Below are 27,483 nucleotides of genomic sequence, written 5' to 3' on the forward strand. Positions count from 1 at the left end.
AATTTCGTGGCAAAAGCGAATAAAGTGATGGGGGGGGTCGGTTTATCACCCTATGGGAGCTCAAGTTACAAGCTTTTTGGGTGGGCCTGACGAAGTGCTGTTTCGTTCCGACCAACGGGTATACGCCCGAAGATGTTTAGTTATTATTGAGGGGTCCTACCTTTTCAAACACACCTCACTGAGCTCTACCGGTAAAACTGATTACGTGAGCAGAGAGAGGATAAAAATTGTTAGTAATATATATACAATTACCGATCTGACTGATGTAAGATCTGCATGTAAGCATCAGTCAGATTGGAAAGCAGCTTTGTCTGTTCATTTTCATGCTCGAAAATGTTTGCACGGGAATGTATGTAGACGCGAACAGAATCTTTTTCCAGCCGTGGGCCGCATTATCATGAAAGACCGCAAACTCTCTGCGGTTCGTTACAATCCCTTCGCGGGTCGGGTGGTTCCTGCCCCTAGTGTATTCCGACGTGAAAATGTTACTTCGTGGTGGTCACACGGTTTGTATGGGGTATAGACATTAATCATGGTGCCGATTATACTCCGTCAGCGTGTTGACGATTGCATGCAGGCAGAATAGTTCGTGACAAGCAAATAAATTCGACCAGTCGTTCGACCCGTGGTGTGCCTTCTTTTACCTGCCGAGCGACCTACGTGCCTTCTTCTACCTGTCGAGCAATCAACGCGCCTTCTTTTGCCCTCCGAGCGACCAACGTGCCTTTTTATCTGCCGATCAACCAACGTGCATTCCATTATTATCTGACTATTTACCGACGCCGTACGATCGATGCCATTCTTATCCGCTGCTCTAATCTAAATGTTGCTGATGTTTTCTGTTGCCCAACCAAGTGCAAGCCAACGTATTCGTCGACTCTCTGTTGGTGACCCTAAAGGAAAGAAGTGGCGAGATAGCGCAGTGGTATAATACGCGGCTGCAACACCAATGGGTTGCGGGTTCGAGTCCGACCGCGGTCGACTTCAGATTTCCTATACCTAAGTGTTGGAGGTTTACCTAGGCTCCTCCTCGTCACCTCATCCGCGTAAGCGGTGTCTTACAAAAAGCATAGAGGTAGGTCGTGCTATAAGTCGGCTGTTGCGGAATAAAAATGAAAAATATCGGCCTGGTATAAATGACAATAGTAGTCAACAAATACCATGAATACCTCTAAACTAGGGTTAACTTATTTTTGTGAAGTAAATTCCGGACACTCTTTAGCGCCCACTAGCGGAATTTAAAATGAGGTGTAACACATTGCCCGTCAATATGACGTCACACAATCAAAGCATTGCCCATCGGAACATATGTCATGAATTGGGCCATCTGTAATGTGAGCTCTGGTGATTGCCACTTGCTAGGGTCTGCAATAGATTCCTCCACGTCCCGGATGAAATCATCTGGCGGGCCGTGGCTGGCCTGTCAGGATTGTGTTTGACAGCCCTGCTATACTGTTAGGTCGGTGCGGCTATCTGTTTATGCGTTTTAATCAGGTCTAAAACAACACTTTACCCCCCCCCCCCCCCCTTCCGCCCAAAAAAGCACTGATCTTGGGCCAACCATAGGGTAGTCGATGTAACTTTCTGGGCACTTACTATATGCATTTGGCTGTTAAATTTTATGTATGAATTCTGTCAATAATATCAATTCTTCCATATATTAGGCTACTATAAAATGCACCAGCAGGTTGCACATCCGGTGATTTCCAACCTTTTATGGTCGCGACCTCATTTCCCACTTGAAAATATGCCGTGGCAAAGCTCAAAACTTGATAAGCTGATTACTAAAAAAAATCAGCTTGGCCAAACTTACTCACGGCCTAGGAAGCTGATTACGTCCAACATCATCGCGATCCCCAGATAAAGGCGAACGACCCTAAGATTTGGAACCACTGTCTGTGATTGAAGCATCCAATCCGCCTTAACCAATTCTAGGAATATATCGTTAGCTTATAATTGCGATTACAATCAGACTTATTTCAGTAAATGATGGTTATTTATATTTCTTTTGATTGCATTTTTGGCGAGGGTGGTGCCTGGTGCCCATAATGATATCATTATACGTTGCATAATCAATTTTGAATAGCATTAATCTGCTTGAAAATGATATTGTTTATGTTGATTTACGAAAAAATTTTGAGCCTGCTTTCAGCCTTCAAAATTCCGGACATTTAGGCATATTTTAGAAATTCCTCCCGGACGCAGATTTTTCAGTGAAATTCCGGACATTTCCTGGAAATTCCGGACGTATGGCAACCCTACTCTAAACAAACAAAACCCTAGAGAAAACGCAACGTTGTCGAACTTGGACAGGTCGTCATAGCGCGCCATATGCTTATGTGAGCTGAGCAATTCACTTAATTAGTAATCAGAAGAATATATAAGCGGGCCCAGTTGATAAAAACGTGACCTTGCTGCACATGTCGATTTAAAAGCGCACACGCCACGAAACAACTCTCTGAATTAGACGAGCAAATAAACTATATTTGGTGATAGTTTCTTAATCGTAGCGCGAAATTGGATATTGTGTGTTAATATGTGTGCCCGTCGAATTGAGATGATAGTTTACTCCAGTAATGATTTGCGAACTTAAATAGGGAATTGCATTAAAGCAAGCAACTATAGTCCGTATACAATTGTCGCGATGCGAGCTCTTCAATGCGATATTTGGGCCCCTGGTGTTGTACATAAGAATTACAATTAGTAATTATTATAATTATATTCTTTTAAACGCAGTAAGACTGGTGAATACAAATATAATCCGGGGAGCTACATACCCCCGAAGGAAAATGGCGAGATTAGAGTAAAACTTTCAAATTTCAGTAATACATTCAAATTGTTATTCCTATGCAATACATGAAGATGCCAGATTACAGAATTACAGTAGATGGACAATTGGAAAGTAGAGGTGGTCAGTAACGAAGTACTTCTACTTTTTTGAAGTACTGAAGTAGTTTTCTGCTACTTGGGTGCTTACTTAAGTAGATCAAATCTCCCGCTACTTCTACTTCGTAATATTTTGTCATATACTAACTTATTTTTCGCAATTTCCAGTTTGTCAAGGAGAAGTAGTTTAATCCTCCGATCATTAAGATAGCCTGGTGAATTGCGACGCTGTTTTCACGGAGTATCAACATTTGATTTTCTTAGAAATTGAGTAAAGCACAGAATTTTCGTAACGCTTCGCGCACAGTAGTCTAATATCATTTCACGAACATATCGGTGAATTTAATTTAGGTAGCGGAATGTGCGGTTCCGTTCACACCGCATTGTCGCTCATATGAATTATTTCATCACAGTAAATATGGCCCATCATAGCGTTTGAGACTATTATTACGCAATCTATAGCATGTACCCATTATATCGCAATCTAACAACCCATGGCGTGTCCTAGCCTGGAAAAGTGGACTCTGACTTTTTCTCAGCTTAACACCTATTTTAACATACCACTGTTGAAACATTGGGAAAAAATACTTGAAATATATTTCCGCTATTCAGAAGCAGTATTACTATTTATCTTTCAATTTCCAGTATCATACTTTGTGTTTAATTAGTTTCATTTTTTTTGTCAGAAGAACATAGATGTTGAAGTATAAAAGTAAGTGCAGTAATGCCTCTATTTTACGAAAATAAAGCTACACTATGGCATCTTTACGATCAGCCCTATTGTTTATTAACATTTACTAATCTCGCAAAGTGTTAGCACCGTATCCGACACCACTTGCTCGGCCACTTGTTGCTCAGCGACCAACTACAGGCCTTATATAATATGGGGGATGGTGCCATATCATGATATTTTCTAAGTTGGGGTCGCGGGCCACAAGAATGCAATATCGAGACAATATATAGGCCACACAGTTGAGCAACCACGCCTTGAAAACTTTTATTCAGTACAACGCTGTGCTCTCTAACACAGTGGTTGTCAAACTGCCCCCCCCCCCGATGGGCGTGAAAGTATCTGGAGGGGGCGCGAAACTGCGGTCATCGGAAATAAATTCGCGCTGTGGGCGATTTACCTCAATTTCATAGCTATTGATACGTGTATATATAGTCCGAATTTCATATTGGAGAATTTTCTCATCAGCACTCGTAACATGCTATCAAAATATTCGTTGGGATTGCTTGTATTCTGGTTGAATTTTGTGATGTGACGATAAGGGGTGGGGTAGGGTGAGAAATTGTTCGCTATCATAAAGGGGGCGTGTCTACAATAGTTTGAGAACCACTGCTCTAACTTGAGCGATGGGCATACTTACCGCAAAAGAAGTAATATTTTATTTAAAAAGTACAAATGGAACAAGAAATATCATGATTATCAAATTCAAATTGTGAGCTGCGCACGTCAGTGCTCCTACTTTTCTGGGCGTAAGTAAAGTATATTAGTCATCGCAAACTGTTGCAGCACACCATATGTGAGATGGTTGCCGCACAAAATCTTGTCTGCTCAGAAGATGTTATATGGGCCGACTAGATACTAGATAGCTAATATAATGGAAACCCGGCGAAATGTAACTATCGCACCGCTTCAATGCATTTTAAGCTCGTTTTATATCAATTTCCGGTTTGATTCCAGCATTTAAAGTGTTGCCGCCGGTAATGATTCAAGATTAATTCGAGACATGCAAGGATATACCAGCAAACTGTCTTTTTGCTGCGGTCATAGCACCATAGTCTGTGATTAGATTACCTTTACACCGCTTTTTACGGCATCATTGACGATTTTGACAGCACTTACGAGTGAATTCATTTTGCTGTAAGAGTTCAATATAATTACCCAGCATAAACGGCTGATTCAGCCAATTCTTAGAGCAATAAATACTTCAGTTATATAGCAGTGTCAGTGTATTCAATGATGATGCATCCCTTCTGAAACAATAAATTCGTTCGCCACTTGCATAAGCGCCTTAGCAATATTTTTGTGCGTGTTCTGTGCTTTCCCTCGGTAAAAAACAGACATGTGGCCTACTGCGTTTTTGGTGAAACAGCTGTTGTATGTTCATCATCATGTATTTAGTAACTCAAGATGTCCTGAATTAATCTTGAATAATTATCTGCCAACCAACCTACAATGCGCTTACAGAATAACCGCCGTTAGCAAACTCCTTTAACAACTAATCAGCAAGCCACCACCGTCGTGATCATTGACACATAGCCGACTATAGCCAATCCAGAGTCGCGAATTCGTAATTACTAATCTTGTTGCCATTCTATGGTCGCTGGCACGCCCACTCGTCGGTAGCCACTTTCAAACGCTTTACGACAAATCTTAACGACGTTCCTGTGAGCTTATTCCAGACTCATTGCAGTTTTTGATCAATAATCTACAGAATAAGACATTGATGCCCAACATTTTTGAGATTTTCCAAATTTTGGACAACCCTACTGTACACAGCAATAGCATGAAGTAACGCAGTGCTCTTCAACCTTTTTCGTCGTGGTACACCCTTTTAACATTTTCTCAAAACTCGTACACCCCTGACGCAGAAAGTCACATTTTGATTACATATACAATACGTCCGGATTCCGGCGGGGAGTCGCCATGGCGCATGGACGACAATACTCATATGAAATTTGATGCTATGGGAGCCCAACACCGCGGAGACCCCTTGTGGTGTTTTGTGCCTTCACTTATTTCTTCAGATATGCAATGAGCAAATTTTCATATTGTAGAAGCAAAACATCCCAGCAGGTGTACAATATATAATTTATGTACCAAAATCGCGAGTATAAATTTCAAGAAAAGACACCAGAATTATGTGTATAGTCGCGTGGAGCGCAAACATTTTGCCCCTTGGATGGATTTCATCGAAAATGTTGGTAGTTTCACATATTATTGTCAAAAATTTGTCTTCGAAATTGTCTTCGAAAATATTGGGTACAATATTAATGATGATGCATCTTCTGGTTCTTATTAATCACTTATAGTTGCATGTTGTTATTTCTTGTGCTCCCGTCAGGATTGTTTGTATTGTTATTATTAATATTGTTATAGCGCATCAATGACAGTGACGATAATCGCCTCTTTAGAGTTTGTGCGCCATGACAGTGAATTTCTTGAAGTTTAGTGTCTTTGCTTTGGGTAATGAGGACGACTTTCTCTCGTACGCGCACTCCCACTTTCGCTTGTACGCGCATTTCTTCATTCTCTCTCGTTAACGTGCGTCCACTTTCAGGACTCTGCTGCTGACTTTGGAGCTCGGCTCACTCTTCTTCTCGGCTTGTCAAGACGCTACGTTAACCAATTGGTTGCATAATGACGGCCGCCAACACACACTAATTTAAATATGTGTAGAATGTCGCAGAATTATGGTTTTGCGGCTGAATGAGGCCGTACTTCCGCAGGTTGAGCACCCCAGGCTTATTCGAAATAAGGATGAACATTTGAGCAAGGCTGCAACGTATAGTGAATGCTAAATACGAATCAGGGATCGAGATTACTGGACCACCATCTAACGCAGTGGTTCGCAAACTCGACCCCCTGGCTGCGCAAGCATGCATTCTGCGCTATTCATAAACTTGCCGCAGGAAGCACCAATTCAAAATGTATGAGCTGTAGCGGTGGTTCTCTCGAGAATCATCAGACAGATATTGCAAGCTGAACACATGCTAACTCCATCCTGCTCTACTCGAAAAGGAAGTAATAAGTTCATTACCAAAGGTTAAATGATGAGAAACATTTGCTTATGATATCCTATTGAACGATATTACACATCCAGTCAATCTGATCTGAAGCATAAACTGGCGTATTTATTGTGACAGCTATAGTCATCGTATCATTGGTTCATCATAATGTGGATCTGGTACACCCCTGTACTACACCCAATCCGAGTGGTACGTAGGAATTGCTTCACTATACCTTAATCGCAATTTGGCTTTTTGGGGGGCTGTTACCTTTTGAGTCAGAAGCTATACTGCAGTGCGACCACATAAATTCGAAGTATATATATTATATAACTATTTACATTATCCATGGAACCTGTACATAACTGTCTCTAATTGGCGTTTTCGGTGTTGTAAATACGTCATTTTTTGTCTATGTTTCCACAAAGCTATTAATTGAGTGTACAATTTCATGCCTTCCAGAATTGGGTGTCGTAATAGTGAATATCATGACACCAGAACACCGTTGTCGGGTAATTGTTGTTGTTGTTGTTTGTAATATTCATGGTGTTTGTCGACTACTATGGTCATTTACATCATGAAGATATTTATCATTTTTATTCCGCAACTGCCGATATATAGCACGGCCCACTTGTAGGCCTTTAGTAAGACACTGCTTACGCGGATGTGGTCGCGAGGAGGAGCCTAGATAAATCTCCGACACTCAAGAAGTATAGAAATTCGGAAGACGACATCGGTCGGACTCGAACCCGCAACCCGTTGGTGTTGTAGCCACGGATTTTATCACTGCGCTATCTCGCCGCTGTGTTGGGTGGTTATATTGGCATCTATGAGCATACTCGTCAATTGCAGTCTTGAGGGATTATTTGATTAGCGTATGAGCTACTACAAATCTCAACAATTGTTAGAGATATGCTAGAGAATACATGCATGTTTTCATCTACTCACAATCGCTTCGCGGGCCTGGTGAAATGGTCTGGCGGGCCGTATGTTTGACACCCCTGATTTACGGCATTCATTAAAAATATATTCGTTGTCTTGTATGTAAACTGAGCATTAGTCCTCTTTTTTTTCGAAAGCAACTAGTGAATGTCATGTGAATACTAATTTAGTCGAAAAGGTTCACTCTACGCAACCTGATCATCCACGCGTGACATGCAAGATTTGAAATTTTTCGTCACTCAGGCAGGTAGCACAGGTGACTCTTAATGTAAGTGCAATTGCGTACTGTTTTGTATTGTAAATACGCGACCAGAATTGTGACCGACGCTGACAGAGGCAGTGGACAAAACTAAGCAGCATATACTTATTTAAATGTTATGAGTAGGGCGATTTTCTTTTGACCTAAAAAACGGAAGATTTTGACCTAAAAAAACTGAAATTTGACCAAAGTTTGACCTCACGTATGCAAATTAGGTGCTTTCCCACATAATGTTAAAATTGTACTACTTATCTTCATTTCTGGTTGGAACTGTCTGTCATTACAAAGTAGATTGGCCTGAAAGAACGTTTTTGGCTCAAAAATCTGACAAATTTGTACATGAAAAAACTAGTATTTTAACGAAATCTGGCCCTATGAAGAATTGCAGTAGTTACATTACGTATTATGGTGGAATAATTAAAATTTGTTGTAGTACAACGAAAGATACTTTCCTAGATTCTCGGGTGGAAAGTGTTTGTTTTGTTTGTTTGTTTTGTGGTATTCACGGTGTTTGTCAACTACTATGGTCATTTACACCAGGCCGATATTCTTCATTATTTTCCGTAACTGCCAACATATAGCACGGCCCACCTCTAGGCTTTTTTGTAAGACACCGCTTACGCGGATGAGGTGGCGAGGAGGAGCCTAGGTAAACCTCCAACACTTAGCTATCGGAATTATGAAGTCGGAATCGAACCCACACCCATTGATGTTGCAGCCCCGGATTATACCACTGCGCTATCTCGGGTAGAAAGTGCCTGTTCTTACTAAGTAGCTTGTCAAGAATGGAGAAAGAACGTTCAACAGCAGCAGTTGTTAACTGACAACACTGAAGTTGTGTGCACACTGCTTGCTGGTGATGCACCGTGTTGCTTCATTCTGACAATGTGGTATATATCAGTGGTTCTCAACCGCCGGTCCGCGGACCGAGGCCGGTCCGCGACGACCTTCCTGCCGGTCCGCCAGGTATATTACAATTTTATATTTTGATTTCAAGATGCAATATGTTGAAGGCTTGTCCATTGATAAAATTAAACAACAAATTTTAAACTGATTCGGAACTTCGTGATCTAAGATTATGTCTGGGAACATATTTTATTTGACTTGAAGTGTAAGCCGTGTCATTTGATAACATGCGAGATGATTCGCTAAGCCGCGCAGTTTGCACGACCATTCGTTTTCGATTCATTCATCTCGTGCAGAACCGTAACTGCCGCACCCGAAACCCCCTAATTGAAGGGGGCCGAGCATGGACGGGGCTCAAAGTTATTCCATTAATGAACTGTAGCGACCCTGATACGGCGTCACGTACCTAACAGGGAAGCCGGTGTGTTCCTGGGCTCGGGACCTCGTCTGTATCTGCGATCGCCTCCTGCCAGCACTCGCTACACGAAACGCCTAACACAGTACACCAGTCCATACGGTTATAATAAGATTATATTCCACGACACAGTACTCGAAACAGCGTTTCACACTAGACTCATATTACACAATATACACAGCGATACATACAAACTGATAAAGGAACATGCGACCTAACAATACGAGACACAGGCCTACACACAGCACACAAGTTCACCCAAACCGTATTCCAACAGCTAGGCCTACACCAGCAGCAGCCTTGCCATCTACAGGCGAGGGACTAACTACGGGACAATATCACTCCCCAGATGCTTGCGCAGCATCGTCCGTGATCTTTCCATGTCCCCAATCAATCTATCCGAACATAGATTCCGACAGGATACATCCACCTCAAGCCTACAAATACAATGTCAACTACCTGCTACTTCACACCCTAACTGCCCAATACTACCACTACTTCATGCTGCTGTTCCCGACTACTCAAACTTCAAGCTAACAAACACAGAGACATACTCACTCACATCCAGCTTCAGCCACGCTCTCAGCCAACTCTCCAAGTCAACACGCGGTCTCCAGCCGCACCGCACGCAACGTAATTTCTAAACGGCAAATACAGAACATTCTAGAAACCCCGGGATGCCACAGAACATAAATTATGGAGTAATTCTTTGAAACTTCATTCTACTTTTTACAATGTTTTTCTGCTGTGCCCGATTTAGTGTTACGAAATGCCCTTATTATTCATTGGCTGCTCTGCCCCTAAGAAATAAGCCTGATTTATAGGAATATGCATTTAGGCGTTAGCCATTCCCGCGCAGCGCCGCGATGATGTAGTTTAGGAGAGCATAAAGAACCCTGAAAAGTCTGCCATAGATTCGGCGAAGAGAACACCTTGGCGTAAAAGGAAAGTCCTTTGTTGACCGAAAACTTGGATGAATATATTTGTTAAATTGTCCATAGGTACGTAAATGGCTGGTGCCGAATTTCACTGTCCTGACAATATGTACCTCACGGGACGAATACCATACCACAGAGAACAGTTATTTTCCAGTGATGAAATACCAATTTGGAATCGTGTTCGTCTTTTAGTTTAGTACGCTTGGGCGATTTCAATATCCACTCACTATATATAACGGACGATACGTCACGAAATAATGACCTGCTACGAAGTAATTATTCCAACACACCCGGCGAATATGTTTAATTATTATTGATTACGTGCCCTAAATTTTCCCAGACGACACCTCACTCAGCTCTATCGGACAAGCAGATAATTATGAAAGGATAAATAATTCATACCAATATATACGCAATTACCAATATTATTGACCGATTTTGTCATGAATTACGAAAAAATTCCGCGCTTCGCGCGATTAGGCCGCATAGTCTCTCTGCATACACTGAGTTTAATGGATGTGTTCACAAGTACTGGTGAAAACATCCATCTAGCTGTTGGATGAATAGGAGCAACGTTTTTTCAGGGTTGGCTGATGGGTTGCTTTTTCGGCCCTGGTTTTGTTTATGGCCAGGTATAGATGTGGTCAGATGTCTTCGAGTGGCGCATTGTAACTGTAGTAGCCAGAGTAGCCTACGTCTGGCGATGGTGGACAATGAGCATTGATCAAGGAAGCACGACAATGTGCCTGGCTCGACTCCGAAACACTTCTTCCCTCGATATTGTAAAAGAGAAGAATATCTTTTTAGATGGCGTGGTTGGTTATAAATCCATGTCCTACGGTGCGAAAGACTGTAAAGACTGCAGCAGCACGTTTATCTGGGCAAGGCAATTCTACATCAACTCAGCAGACTCACTACCGTAAAATCACATGGATGTCATCATTAACATAATTAATTACGATCACAACCACAACCATCAAAATGCCACTCTCTAGCCCCATATAGTCCGAAAAACGACAGCATAATTCAAATTTGGGGTTGATTTCAATTTTGGACAGTCCACCAGTCCGCCAAATACTTTTGGAAATTTTACCGGTCCGCGAGGTAAAAAAGGTTGAGAACCACTGGTCTATATCACAATTTTTCAGCTTGCGCTTCTTGATGTAAGAACCATGCAATGCCCAAGCAGTCTTGCTTCAGTTAGGATATTGCGGTACGTTGACCATAAAACCATGTCACTATTTGTTTCATTTGACCGTTTATGATTCACAATGAGCAGACGATGGCCGTTTAAAACAGTAGGCCTATAAAGTAGGCTACAGGCTGTAAATTATCAAATGATAAGTTCACAGACAGCGCAAAATCTACGATACAAACTAAATGTAGAGGTCAAAAAATGTTTGATTTTGTAAACAATTTTGACAAATTTTGACCTAACGCTACAATTTTGACCTAATTTTTGACTTTTTTTGACATGTCAAAAAAATCGCCCTAGTTATGAGGTATTTTGGTGTTTCGAAGTAATTGCATGTGGTATGTGAAGGCGATAGCGGTCTGGCTTACTTCAAACAGTACCGGAATTACGTATATTTTGTTTCGCCTGATCTGTTTCGGTGTACATAACAATAGTATTTTCAGTTATTTGTAAGATTGTATTGCTGCAGGATGTCAGTTACAGCCGTTATACATTACATTACATAGTTTATGAGTACGATGCCTGGCAAGTACATTACCAGTATATTGTTACAGTGCTGGTGACTGATCGTCTGCATTTATCCAAGTAAGTTGTGAAAAAAATGCATACCTACGTCAGCCTTGTATCATAATATGTGCGAGAATATCTGCCATATCTAATGTACTGCTTCCGACTCCAGCACTGATGTTTCTAAAGAGTGCACAGACCCTAGTTGAGCGCCTGCAAAAACGAGACTCTCTGTCTGGAAAGCAAAAATGAAGCAGGTATGGCCGAATATTTCTAATACATTTGAGACTCCCGGCTAGTGGGCACAATGATTGGAGTACTCGAATCTGAATCGAGTACTCTAATCTGAATCGGATACTAATTTTAATGATTCGAGTCGAGTAGTAAAAGACGATTTTTTCGAATACTGAAATTATACGCTCTTCGGCACTGAAACTAAATTTATCAACGGGAATTATAGTTTCGATACTAATTTTCCATGTTGAAGCCTTGAAACCTTGATTGCCCGTATCGTATCATGCGAAACATATAGTAGAAAGCAGTGTTGGGATTACTCGAGAGTAATGACTTGACTCGAGTCACCTTTTCGTATGATTTGATTTGACTCGAGTCACTTTGCTAAATTGACTTGATTTGACTAGACTCGACGTATCAGAAATGTGGATTGACTCGTGACTACGAGCCAAATTGACGAGTACATTTCAAGTCATCAAGTAATCAGTGTATCTTGCATATGTTCGGATTGTTCGCGAAACGCTGGTGTAACCCGTGAGAACGACCAATCAATCATTCAATGATCGTGCATTTTACGGTTCCTCAATTGTTCCCTCACAAATAAATTGACCACAAGGGAAGTGATCGAAGCCTACAGTTTACGTTGTCTTAAACTAGTAGTAACGTAATTCAATGTCAAAATATTTAGTCCTGTTTCTGTTCTTACATTAACCAAACCTCTTGTTATATTGAAATTGCAGAATTCTAATATAGTTTATATACTCCTCAGCCATTGACACAGGCTCGAATTGTATCATATCAATATGTATAAATGAGTGATGTATTGCATCTTAAACTATTAGTTTCTCTATTCTCTATTTTGGCTGGTAAAAATAAACTTGAGGCCATGCAATTGCTAACGTAGTTTACCAGTTCTACGTATAAGTTAGAGATACAGCACCTATTTGCGTGTTTATTTAACTCTATATTCGTTCATCGGTTCAGAATCAATGCCCATTGACCACATCAATCTGTATTTCAGACAGCTAGCAAAATGCAATGACGTAATCATGCCTCATACTTCGAAAGGGCAATTTGACTTGAACTGTGACTTGACTCGTGACTTGACTTGACTTGACTCGACTTGACTCGAGTCACCTCCAAAAATCGACTGACTTTACTTGACTCGAGTCACCTTCGAAAATCGATTGACTTGACTTGACTCGAGTCAAAATGTGCAATGACTCGAAATGACTCGTGACTCGAAGGTAGTGACTTGATCCCAACACTGCTAAAGGCTCCTGCAGACTAACTTAATTAATTAGCTATGATGTAAATCTGTCACAATGTTCAGATTTTGGAAGAAGTGAAAATATGTTGCCTGAATCAAGCCTGTTTGGATGTTGACTACTTGACCTCGAAGATTTTGGAAAAGACTTGGAGCTCTGCACTCAGTCTCCTGCAACCGCAAGAAATTCCGATAGAAATTCAAAAAGTTATGGGTAAGTAAGAGACTTTCGCAAATTTAAGTAGTTGGCGGTCAATATCTGTCGAGTAGTTCTAGTAGCGGATTGTGAAAAATGATTAGTTCAAATTTTAGTTTTGGGTTTCGGGAAGTGAGTAATTCTTGTTCCAGCTTCGCAGTTGTGTAGGTGCTCAATAACTGAAAAACACATGTCATCGCGACGGTGGGTTGAAATCGAATAGCCTGCCTGAGTGATTCCACAGATCTAGTTAGTTCAGGGGTGGGCAATTATTTTTCTCTGCAGGCCACTTCAGTAATAGAAAGTAAGTTGGCGTGCCGAGCCGAGCCAACATGTTCAGCTATATTCTCCAGTGTATTGATTTTATTTATGAATGGAAAGCAGTGAATTACATTTTTATTAAATACGTCTCCGTGGATGTGTTGATATTAGATAGCCTAATGAGAAAAGTACGGTTGATTAACGAAATGAAAATTTATATTTATTTTCCCTCCTAATTCAAGATAATGTTAAACATGATACATTTTGAATTCTCTGTAATCCAGGTTTTTATATCAATACAGTAAAAGGTAGGCTATATCCTAACAGTGCGACTTGATGAAATTGACATATATATATCGGTTTCGGCCGACATGTGGCGGTACTTTTGGTCAAGGTTTCCTCGCCGTTGAGCTTTTTTGCAGCTCACTTCGCAGAGTCACATGTTAGCCGAAACGTCATTGTCAACGTCTTGGTGTGTCCTGACGCGCTAACGGCCGATGCCGAAATGCTGATCTCTATAAATTAGGGTATTTCAAGTTGCCGATTTTAAAAACTGTCTGGTTCCTAAGGCACTGTTAAAATTTGCATATTTTTTGCCACGCCCATATTTGCAGTTCACCCTACACAAACAGTAACTGCATTCAATTAATTTTTGTAACTGAATTTATCTAATTTTTAAAACGTTTTTTTTTTCTCGAGTGTTTCACTTGAGCTGATCTCTCACTTCTTATTCAGGTAATCAGAAATTGGACTGGGTGGTCGGCATCCCCACCATTTTCAATGAACGCTTCGACAGCTTCCTGATTGTGGATAAGGTGAGTTGTTGATAATGGCCAAAACTGGTTTGCTCAATAATACTACAAGACAATACTTCAATAATAATAATAATACTCAGTTCAGATTCAAGTGCTCGAATCATTATGCCCAGCCCTACAAACAATGTGAGTTTAGTGTGCGCCATTACCTCGCGGGAAAACCAGTCAAAAACCACTGATATTGTTAGTTGTGATTTAGTTCGTAAGCTCCTGATTTTAAAAGGTTGCTAGTAATAGTTCTAGTATCAAATTTTAAAAAGTTCTAGGTATAGTTGTAAGTTATAGTTATATTTGTGGATTTTGAAAATTGAGTAATTTTAGTTACAATTCTAGTTTTGAATTTTATAAGGTGATTGATTAGTCCTAGTTTTAGTTTTACTTGCGGATTTGAAAAGGCGAGTAGTTCTGTGTTCGGAATTCCCAGATAAGACACAAACAACCTTTGTCCGGGTCACAATCACCAAAGTTGAACTACGTCACCAAAATACAAGTTTTCAAATCCTGGATTTACCGCCCATCCGTGCATTAATCCATCCATTTATTAATAATTGGATAATCGTAGGTCGTAGCATCAAATAGTATAGTGGTGCAGAGGTAACGGAATGGAAGAGTGTGCATGTGTGCATACTTGATATTGTCAAGTGAAAAGTAGATTTTGTACATACCGAGACAATTCATATACAAGGTCAATGTAATGAGGTGCTAATAGATTTATGTCATCTTAACTGGCTGTTATTGATACAACTTTAAACCATCTTGGAAACTATTCATATGTATTCTATCAACCCGTGTGCCTTGAATAGTGCATGGATGGTAATGACATTTATATTCATTATAGGATCCGAAGAATGTCTACCCGACGATGAAGTGCGATACTTTTCAGAAAAAGTGGACAATCCATTTCGTTGGGGAATCTGTCGATGTAATAATGAGTTTCCATCATACAGTGGCGACATATTGCGTTTTCAACATCAAGTTTGCGCCAGCGTCAGCGAGTTCATTGAACATTTCGCAGATTTTCTTGCAAACATTCCAGATGTCAAATACAGCTAAATACATCTAACCACAGGGTATGTGCACATTAGTAGAGGTGAAAGGTCAATTTGAAGCACTATTAGGACATGGGTAGGAACATGGATGTCAACAGGTCTACATCAGGGGCGGGCAAACTACGGCCCGCGAGCCGCATGCGGCCCGCAACACCGTTCTGTGCGGCCCGCGAGAGTCTAAAGAAACTTTTTTTAAATATTGATTGAATGCGTACTAAAAATCGAATTTTTGCAGGCCGCTGGGACTTGATTAACTCTTTCCTATAGTATATTTCACCATGATAATTCTAAGACAGTGGTTCTCAAACCAGGGGGAGCGTTCCCGTTGGGGGCGTGAAAGCAACTGATTGGGGGCGCAAAGCTGAGCTGAGAAAAAATTTTTCCCGCTCTGCGCGATTTACATCCAATTCAGAGTTATTGCTCTGTATTTCGTCTGAATTACATATGTCAAAATCTCTCATCCACAGTTGTAACGTTCCATCTCATGAAACTCCCCGTTAGGTGTGCTAGCATCCTGGTCTCGTTTTGTGATATGACGAGACGGGAGACGCGAAATATTTCACCATCATAAGGAGGGCGTGTCTTAAAAAGTTTGAGAACCACTGATCTAAGGTAAATACTTAAAATCACAGCGGGATAGCAGCAACGAGATTGACATCATTTGGATCACAAGTGGGATTTCGGATTGGTCACTCCATTTTTGATTATTTCCGTGGTGTGCTTATAAAAAAACGATCCGGACTTGTCTCAGGTAGATTCGTTGTCTGTATGCGTAGAATTGGTATATTTATATTTTATCCACATATAGTAGGTAGAAGAGTGTTTGAAGCCAACATGGTGATTATGCTGACAGCATTGCGTGTCTTGGAATTGAACCAAAAGTGGAATTAGTAAATTTAAGAACAGATCGCTGCTCACAGATTTTAATTTCAATCCTGTTCTAAGAATCAGGCCAACCGACTTTCATCTCTATAGTTTTGACAAAATGGTTATTGCGGTCCACCAGCCTATGAAATCACGCCACTATATGTTTCTGACGCGTGTACGATATCATCAAAGCAATGTTTGGCTTGTTTTAAATAAGTGCATTTATTATCTCCACGTCCTCGCTATATAATCAAATATCAATATTGCGTTTTGGTTTATAATCCCAATTTTAAATAGTGCGGCCCGCGAATGGATTTAGATGTTGAATGCGGCCCGCGAGCTCAAAAGTTTGCCCACCCCTGGTCTACATGGATGTCGACAAGTTATCGTGGGCCTTTAACATGTCAACATGACTCAGGTGGGACCAGGTCTAGACTATGGGTACACCCATGATTATTTTTTACAGTGAACGCTACTTGAAATACCACATTTCCAAAGTCACCAAATGCAATGAACTCGGTTTGATCGAAAAAATACCAAACTATCTCTAATGTGCTGGATAACAGGCATTATATTATTCGTGTTCGCATAAAAGGTACATATTTGAAATTTGACCTATTACTTTCTGTTATGACGTCATAATGAGTTTTATTCGATTTGTCCAGCCCTACCGGCTAGCCCAGTGATTCTCAAACTTGTTTAGATAATGACAAATTATGATATCGCAAAATCCAACCTGGATGCAAGTAACCCCGACAGATAATTTGAAGACATGGAATGCTGTGACTGTTGATGAGTGAAATCTAAAATATGAACTTCGGACTGTATATAGAGAAATAAGCATGAAATGAAGGTAAATCGCGTCGATCGCGAAGGAGAATTCATTTGACCGCTGCTTCGCGGCCCATTCAGATGCCTTCACGCCCTCAGTTTGAGAACCACTGGGCTAGCCAAATATTATTCACAAATTACAGTTCAAGCTTTATCGAATACAGAAGCAACCTCGCCACTTGACAGACCCGACTGTGACACCGTCAGACAAGAAGATTGTGGAGGCTAATTGATGAACCATCACTTCGGTATGTTTTGAGCCAATTGTCTTTGATAATGATCTTAGCGTCTACTTTCAATTGATATTTCATGATTCCACTGCATCTGGTAAAGGGATTGATTGTACAGAATATACAAGTCCACATTATGTGATGAATTAGTGAAATCTTTCAAACTCGTAGCCAAATAATTATATTTTTCTTCTAAATTCAGTCGATGTGATGTCGACTATCATATCTAGCTAGTCAGACCATGTGTGAAACCATATATATGTTGAATTTAGCTGAATGTTCCACATATCCCTTACTGACCGATGTTCGTAATGCCGTGCCGTTATGACTATGATATATTACAGCAGAGATTCTCAAATAGTGGGCTTTGATCATAATTTGAATCGTGTTGGACCTTCCATAGTAAGTAGGAAAATAGTAGGGGAGATGTGGTACCGATGAATCAAAAATCGGAAAATATTCGCTGGCCCTGAAATGTTCAGCCGAAAACAGCAGATCTTTTGCTAGCTCAGCTCTTTCATACAAGCTTTACCTATCGCGCACATATACATGAATATCCGTCTTTTCAAAAAATATTCATGGGCGTTCATAATTTGTTGCTCGAACGTGTCATCGGTCCCCACCCGGTGGGTCCAATGACACACGACCCGGGGACCTATGACACATATACCCTAAAAAACTCAAATGTCACTACTTTTCTTGCTCAGTATTATAATCTAAGCTACAGCAAGCCAAAGAAGAATGTTTGGTCGCAACTGTCAAAAAATAGAATAAATATTAACTCAAATGTTGTCATAAAATCACGTTTCGATTTAGTCTCGGACTTATAAATTTGAGGGTACATACATATTGCCCGAAAATCGACAGTGTGACTACCAAATACCTCGTTATAGCGATAAAACATCATATGCAATTATTACATAAAGATTTTCTGTACGTAGGCATGTTTCATTTGTTTCATGATTAGTATGCTTGATTATTTTACTTGATTTGGCTATTGTATCATCGGTCCCCACCATACGAATTTTATACATGAATCGAAAAAAAGTCCACTCAAGGAAAGTACTGAAAAAATAATAGGTGCCATTATATAGCCTGATACAAGCCCTACACTTCACAATATAAATGATTGCTGGTTTGTTCGTGTCGAAGGTTACAAAGAAAAATGTATATGTCTATCTAAATTTAGTTTAAACCCCCTAAAACAAAAATCATCTGTGAGAGACCCCATTGCTCGCGCTCGTCGAATTTGTTTGTATGCGAGGAAAGATTCTGCCAACATGCAATTGTAGACAAGTTCACGGAGTGTAATCATGGTATTATCATAGAGCATTTTTAAAGTATTTTCGGTCCCAGTGATCCATCGGTACCACATCTCCCCTATATATATTTAGTGTAAATGTGAGCATCAGATCTATGTCATGATGAACTTTTCAAACCCCGAATTGATAGCGCACTAGTATAGATTACCAGTATTTTTGTGACATTGTGATAGTTTGGCAACTTCATAGGAGTTTTTCCATCTTCGCGTGATTGCCTTACGTCAAAAATTATTGTCGGTATCACTATGATCTGATACTGCAGTAATTCTCAAATAGTGGGCAGTGTTCCAAATTTGAGCTGTGTTGAACCTCCCATTTAAAGTCATTACATATTTTGCATTTTCTGTAAATGTAAGCATCGGATCGGTGTTATGATAAAATTTTCAAACCTCCAATTAATAGCGCATTTGTGTAGATTTGCATCATTTTGTGAATCTTTAGCAAGTGCAGAATGTGTTTTCATTTTTCGCGCGATAGTCGTATGCCCAAAGTTTATTTGTATAGGCCGACAACAGTGTGCGTGTCAGAGATAAACTTTTCAGGGTACTGACATGTCTTACAGCGTTCTCTACAGAATTGTCAATTGCTATACAAACTGTTTGTTTGCATTTATAAAGCCATTCAACTTTAAATAGTAGAATGTTAGGCGTCTTCAAATCAAGTTTTTGAGCTGTCGCTACGAAAAGTATTCGAAAACCCTTTTGGATATCGTACCGATATCACAAAAGGATAACATATAAATCCGGGGCGGCCAACCCGTTACTCAGGAGAGAATTCTCGGAATTAGATAAAATATCAAAATATAAATCACTCAAATAATTTACTGTGAACTTGCAAGGCCATCCAAAAATTTGAATAGCCTGACATCAGAATTTGGGATATTGATTACAAAAATAGCATTTGCGACACATTGGCGTATACGCCAGGAGTTAGCCACATTGTTGTGTATCTTTGTATATTACCATAAAGTAGGATATTTCGTGGAAGAATTATTTGACTAGATATTTTACTTAGCACTTCACGCGATATATTGTCACTCATTTTGTTGATTTTAGTGCCCCCTCCCGAAAATTAAAAATACGCCAAATTTACTGAATTGAGTCTGACTATATTCACGATTATGTAGGGATATGTAGGGATTGCTAGGAATATGACCAAAGTTCTCAAACAAGACGACAAAATCTCAAAAAAGAGGACAAAAAAGTCAAAAAAGAGAATAAATCCTCTTAAAAGAGGACGTATGGTAACCCTACGATTATGAAAGAACGCGTCGTCCAACAGTCGACTTCGCGTCTGCAGTCGCAAAAAGATGATCAGCAATGAAACCTATGCACAAATTGAAAGACGCATATTCCCAAAATTTTCGATATTTATATGTCCAAGCGCTGAATAATCCTGTCCTAATCAAATGAGCTCAGCGGTATACAGATGCGATATATGCAAGTGACATCAGTATTGACCGAACCCATTCATTAACTTCAAAAAATTTCGCGCTTGGCGTGGTTGGATCGTTAGTGCGCAGCACACCCACTTTTCATGGCATGATTGTGATCGATTCTGATTCGTAATAATATAAGTCTTGTTTTCATGGTTATCTAATCCGATTCGCTTCTATCGGACGACTAAAGAATTAGTCACCAACATTCAAGTGGCCCGCGCAATGGTTCGGAAATCTAATGTGGCCCTTTGGCTGAAACGGTCGGTCGACCCCGATGTAGACTAAGCCATCTTTATGATATATATTCGCACTAGATGATTGATAGATTCATAGTATCGTGAATAAGCCAAACATTATTCTGAGTTTTCAATAAATTGGTTTGAGTTGCTCGATGCTCATGATCACTCATTACCTGTGTGATCGAAACCATGCAACCTTTACTATTACATGTATGTTACGGTAAACCAGGGGTCGCCAACCCAAAACAAGTCAAAATGGTAAAGGCCGAGGGCCGTATGACTTTAATATCGAGATGAAGATAGGCATTGTGTGTGACTTGTTCAGATGAAAAATATAACCCAACGATGTTATGTTATGTTATGTTATGTTATAGGCAGCGCAGTTTAACAGGCACATTTTGATAACTCTACGTAATTACAATTACAACTCTACTATCGAGACGACCGATTTCGAATCGTTGGGCGGGGCCGTTCACAATTCCATTTGTGTGCCTTGGAGTCGACTTTTATGAAAACTCTGTCAACAAGAGGAGTTCGTGTACCACCTAAACATAGTACATTGAACGCTCTCTCTCTTTCATACTGGTGACATCATATTTTGTGATACGATTGTTGATATACAATGTTCTTTCCAATTCTCTACTACACTGTAAAAAATAAACTGGTTGGGTAACATGTTTCGACCTGGTACCTCTTATTATAGGTCCGTCATTTAAAACCAGATGACAGGTTCAGTTCCACTTGTTGCCTAACATGTTTCTTCCTGACATGTAATCTCGTAACCACGTCCGACCTGAAATTTCAATTGACCCTTGACCTTGACCGATTGGCACAGGATCAGTAGCCAGGATATGAATTAAAACAAGCAATTCAGAGTTGGATCAAATGATGTATATTGAGAACAAATGCATCAAAACAAGAAAAATTCTTGAAATGGCGGAAGTTTCGGATAATAAGTAATGAAATAAAAATTACTATAACGGCTTAAAATATTGACACGACATGAAGCAATTAATTTACTACTAACAGACACAGTGTAAGCCGCAGAGTCAGAACGTTAGGAAGTTTTGGAACTAATGCAATGAAAGAAGAATTATTACAACAACGGCTAAAAATATTGGCCTGTCCTTGGTGAATTATTCAAATTAATTTACTACTAACAGCCACAGTCACAAAGTTACGAAGTTTCGAGACATATGTACAAAAACAATAATTGATTTGATACGAAAAGCCGCAGTGTACTTAACGTTCGGAAGTTTCGAAGGAGAGTTTGTGACGACGGACCATGAATTAGAGGCTGATGGAGCGAACTTGATGTTGAACAGCCCGTATTGTCAGTATTGTGGCCATACCATGATGGAAGCTCGTGACCCCTTTGATGACTTTGCCATAGAAGATAACTTTCCATTCATTCAGGATAGTATTGTACTTGATCGTCGGATATAATTCTTTGGCTCCGCGCGAGTCGGGGTCATGCAAAGAGGTAAGAAAACGATCGTACGTGATGGTGCTTTCAAGGATATCGAGCGAGCAGAATGGTACCTTGAGTGGAATGATTTTAGCATCAGTCGTAACACTGTGACTTTCTAAGTGGAATAGGAGGGGCCAATATTGGTTCCACATCATCTTCTTTCATTGGAGACCATATACTAGTGACAATTTCACCATATAGTGTCCTACAGTAGCATGGACACGGGAAAATCTCGTTACTCACTGATATTGGGTTACATCATTCTTTCGATTTACAGTGACCTGTCGAGATACCAATTTTTATCAAATACAGTGTTAATACAGCAATACAGTGTTATTAGTGCCGTAAACTGCCTTTGGTGTATGATGTGAATGATACAGTGAGCCATGTGATTTGCTTGTGTCCACAACACAGTAGGACATAATGCTTTCACATATACCATCAACTCGCTTTGGCAACAAACAGGAAGTTGCCATAGTTGTCATTGAAGATCGTTGGGATCCCGACCATCCACCCTAGTTTTTGACGACCTGAACGAGAAGTGCCAGAAATCAACTCAATGTCTGTTTTGACGTGACTGCGACGTCGTAAAGTAAATCAGCGGTTTTGAAACCTTGCGCGAGCCACTCTAATGTTGATAAAGATTTTCAGTCATCCGACAGGAGGGGACAGGGTTGGGCAATGATAAAAATAAAATCACCGTAGGAAAACATTACGAATTCATTGAAGAAGTTCATACCAACATATTCAAAATCTTTCACAGGAGTGTCAGGAAACAAAAAAGTACTGCCGCCTCTGGCATTCGCATCATTGGATGCGTCACTATTTACGGTGTCTTGGTCATTTTTACATCCTGAAATTATTGTATCGGTGTCATCGGAGTCGATCATACCCAAGACACTAGAATCGTTTTTGGTTTAGGCTATGGTTTTCTCTGTACAATTACAAGAGAGTGACGGCACGCAGCATTGTCATGGAAATATGCAGGCATAGATATATTTGGCATTATTCACATATTATTTTTGGCAGTTCTGACATCGCCATGAAGCAATTAATCAGGTAGATATGAATCATGTGCCATAACACGGCGTGATTTTGGCTAAAAATCAATATTCGTTTCTATTACAGATATCGAACAAGACAAGATAATTTTAGTACGGTATGATTACCATGATCATCGCTTTACGACGACAATTCTGTTGTCATGCATCGAATATAATTACTCACTCCCATCGTCAAAACCAGTCATATTGTCCCATATCTTCGGCGGACATTTCATAAAAATCGTCGTTCAATTCAATCGACTTGTCGTGATACTCCATAGTGAATTTTCTGTCCCAGATGGTACTACGAAATACACATCTCACAACATCATAAATCTCAGACAGGTGATCAACTGTGATCACCTTTGTTATATTACCAAGGATAACCAGGAGTTTCATATTCAATAGCACAAGAGTAATAAATCGCTAATCAGTCTGATAAATCTGAAAAATAGAACGTCATGTTCAAACTTACGCAATTTTAATTACCGGTACTTTTCTCTATCGGCATATAGTTGACTATTAAACTTTGAAACATATTCTATGATGCAGTCTAATGTAGCCATCTCATCATACTGTAATTTACCGATACAGTATACCGGTACATTATGGAGTCTCTGGTAAAAAATTTCACCAGGTTGTAAAACACAAAGGAAACCGGTTTCTGTCACAGCCTCACAGGAATAACAGTGTAAATATCGCCCAAAGCCTGACATGAGGATACCACAAATGTGACACTGGCCATCGAAATCTTCATAGAAAAATATTGCACCATCTTGATCCTGATTGACAACATGAATTCTCTTTTGTCGTATTTGTCACATAATTTTACAGAACAAACTTGTCCTTACCTCATATCTTGTATTCGACAAAATGCAACGGTTGCCGGTGAACTCGGACCTCGGTGAACTCGGCCTTACAAACTCGGCCCTCGGTGAACCCGGCCCTCGGGAAATTTTGTAGTTAAGTGTATTAACAAGTATTAATATGAATTAATAAACTAATAATGTTGTTATCAACTGATTTGTCAATTTTGTAAGGAGGTCAGGGCATGCATCATCACGTGAATTGACTTGGCGAGGGGCGGACGTGCGACGTTCGACATCCTCGTATCTGTTCATGACAACGCATTGGGTCTTATCGCATGGTACATTGTGTGTGACTTGTTCAGATGAAAAATATATCCCAACGATTGTTATTGCTCACATATCAACCACACGTGGTCTGCTCTTATTGCAACTGTAGGTTGAGGTGGGGTGTTAGGGTAGGGTAGAGTAGGGGGGAGGGAGACATTAGGGTTGGGGTAGGGAAATACTAGGGTTTGGGAAGGGGGTCATTAGGGTAAGGGGTGGCATTAGGGTTGGGGGAGGGAAATATTAGGGTTGGGGAAGGAGGACATTGGGGTTAGGATATTAGGGTTGGGGGAGGGCGATATTGGGGGTGGGGGATACTAGGGTTGGTGGTGGGTTGGGGTCCAAGTTGGAGTTAAGGTATCCCAAGATTAGGGTTAGGGGAGGTTGGGGGAGGGGGATATTAAGGTTGGAGTGGGATATTAGGTTAGGAAAAGGGGATAGTAGTGTTGGGGAAGGGGGATATTAGGGTTAGATGAGGGGAGAGTCGGGTTGTTGGTGGGTTAGGGTCCAAGTTAGGGTATCCCAAGACTAGGGTGCCCCGACATAAATATCCCCCAGTCATATTATCTAGGGCAGGGATGGGGAAACTTTTTAGCACGCGGGCCGCATTCAACTTTTGAATCCATTCGCGGGCCGCACTATATAAAATTGAGATACTAAGCCGAAATTCAATATTGTTATTTTACTATACAGCAGTGGCTATATTTTACTATATATATGGCTCGTTTGGGTATAAGATATGGCTCCTTGACAACTTATTAATTTGGTACTTATTTTATCAGTATTGCAGCAGCTTTTTAGTAAATTTTCATGATGACCCGAATAATTATTCTCGTGGCAGCATAAACATGTGTTTGAGAGGTCAAGACTGTGGGGTACTCAGGGTTGTGGGCTCGAATCGTCCCGTTTCAAAATCCTCAAATTTGAGTTGCTGCAGCGCCGGCGACTGATACCACTGGCGAATTCGATATACCCGCCATCGGGCGCCACGAAATCTTGGATTGGACGATACCTTGATTGGTAGGCTGCCTTGACATGGCGACGCTTGTAGGACAATCCAGTTTTGAAATACACATTGTCTTCCTGATCTACGCCGATAAATGATCTTCCTTGGAAGTAACATTAACAATTACAAATTCAAATTAAAAACAACGCCATAGCTATCCAAGTTTTTGATTGGTAACGTAAGTAGCTTTCTAGAACCGCCGTAAAATGTAGGTCTGTAATGGGCGCGACAATTTCATTTGATTAATATCAGTGATGATAAATTCTAAGGTGTTTACGATGAGTTACGCTTTCACAGATGAGGCTTAGCCCGTCTGTGCCTCATCTGTGCCTTAACTCTCCTTTCGCGCTTCATTTTCGAACAATAAGTATGAAAATTCCGTCATTTTGGGAATAAAAATGTTTAAAATCTAATCATTCATAAACATAGATAAAAAATATCAATAGTCATTGAAGGTTTCACAATTTTCTCTCACTCATCCCTGGCGACATGTGAGGCACTCCTCACTTGCCTCCCCTAACCCCACATCACCGACTTATCACACCCTGCAGTGGCTATGTCCGCCTACGCATGTGCCCAGAAAATATGGCACATACTACGAATCCCATATATTAGTGCTACCCATACGTCACGGATTTCCAATTGTGGCATAACAGTTGATTGACATGTATTGCTCTTTGGGAGTTACAATTAAAAATATTTGGTCAATATGGCTCTTTTTTTCGAAAAAGGTTCCCGACCCCTTATATACCGATGACATGGAAATAATATATATGTATTTGTATATTTAAAACAAACCAAATATTGATTTGATGATAACGCACACGCGTCAGAAACATTGACGAGGATTTATAAGCTGCTCAGGTTGGTGAAAGGATTGGAAAATGGTCGTCCTGATTGTGAAAAATTAGGGACGAAAGTTGGTTTTACCTATTCATAGAACAGAACAATTTGAGTCTGTAAGCAGCGATCTGTTCATATATTGGCTGGCTGTACTTTGGTTTAACTCCTGGACACACGATGCTGACAACATCATAACCATGTTACCTTGAAATGCGCTATGAGAAAATATAAATACTTCTTCACATACAAAGAACGAATTTATCTAACACACTCGCGAATCAGTTTTTCCAAGTACAGCACTAACATTAATATGTTTGCTCGTTGTTGCCAATCTAAAATCACACTGATGGTGCGAATTAAGTCATTTCCGTTTCACTTTCTGTGATGTTTAGCAATAGAAACATTTCAAAATGCACGGGCTTCGAGGTCGGTGTATCGCGCCGTAAATGAATTAATAAAAATACTATGGCAAGAATATAACTTATCTATACCATGCTGAATTATTAAGAACAAGTTTGATCAAGTAACAACTGTAGTTTGATTTTTAGCACATATTTTATAAATATGTTTTAAAAGTTTCTTTAGGCTTTCGCGGGCCGCACAAAACGGTGTTGCGTGAGTAGTATATACGATCGCTCGCAAACTAGCGTTGTGGCTTATGGGCGGGGTGGCATGGTGCCGAGAAACCGGGGGTGGCATGGTGACCCTTATGTCTTATGGCGGGGGTGGCATGGTGACCCTTATGTCTTATGGCGGGGGTGGCATGGTGCCATTGTGTCTTATGGCTGCGGTGGCATGGTTACCTTTTCGGGTATAGGCTGCGGCGGCATGGTGCCGTGAAACTCGTGGTGGCATGGTGACCCTTATAACTATAGGCTGCGGTCGCATGGTGCCACTGTGTCTTATGGGTGCGGTCGTGATTCGTACTTTCAGGCATCCCTCGCGCGGTGTTGAATATGTACGAGTCACCAACAATAACCGCACAAACGGAAACGTGGCTTGTAAGAGGATTTACGCAGTGCGTGCGACCTATATTTCGAATGACCGCTGAATAATACTTTCAGATCGGATTATTCACACCTTCCGCTGTTTTGCACCTACAGAATAATCTGCTGTATATGGCGGGGCGGCATGCGGCTATTGCGTCTTATGGGTGCGGTCGTGATTCGTACTTTCGGATATAGGCTGCGGCGGTGACTCGTATTGAAAACTCGGGGTCGTGATTCGTACTTTCGGGTATAGGCTCCGGTCGCATGATAGCGTTATGGAGATAGGGATCGGTCGCATGCTAACGTTTTCGGATATAGGCGGTGGCGGCAAGTCGTACTCTCGGGTATTTAGTTTGCCACAGAGCCGGCGTAGATGGTGATTCGAATATCAACAATAGTCGCGTTCGGAAACTAACACTTCAAAAAGATGTGAAATATTTGTAAAATCCTACGATCGCTCACAAGA

The 27,483-nt window shown here is 40.6% G+C and overlaps 2 protein-coding genes and 1 long non-coding RNA gene across 3 annotated transcripts in view; 2 read left to right on the forward strand and 1 right to left on the reverse strand.

The window, feature by feature from the left end:
- The window catches only part of LOC145434831 (lutropin-choriogonadotropic hormone receptor-like), a 509,016-nt gene that overhangs the window by 315,855 nt on the left and 165,678 nt on the right, over positions 1 to 27,483 (forward strand). The gene's annotated exons all lie outside the window — the stretch shown is intronic.
- On the reverse strand, positions 9,242 to 9,832 carry LOC145435771 (uncharacterized). Its single transcript, XR_013914006.1, has 2 exons — positions 9,331 to 9,832; positions 9,242 to 9,296 (listed from the first exon to the last, which is right to left on the reverse strand). It is a non-coding gene; the product is annotated as an uncharacterized LOC145435771 (long non-coding RNA).
- On the forward strand, positions 13,411 to 15,650 carry LOC145435286 (uncharacterized). The gene is made up of 3 exons (XM_080312599.1): positions 13,411 to 13,498; positions 14,477 to 14,556; positions 15,395 to 15,650. Exons 1-3 carry the CDS (start codon positions 13,495 to 13,497, stop codon positions 15,617 to 15,619), a joined length of 309 nt encoding a protein of 102 aa, XP_080168725.1. The 5' UTR covers positions 13,411 to 13,494; the 3' UTR covers positions 15,620 to 15,650.

Source organism: Botryllus schlosseri, chromosome 3 (assembly GCF_051294905.1).
Source record: "Botryllus schlosseri isolate E-star chromosome 3, Bs_hap1, whole genome shotgun sequence".
NCBI lineage: Eukaryota > Metazoa > Chordata > Ascidiacea > Stolidobranchia > Styelidae > Botryllus > Botryllus schlosseri.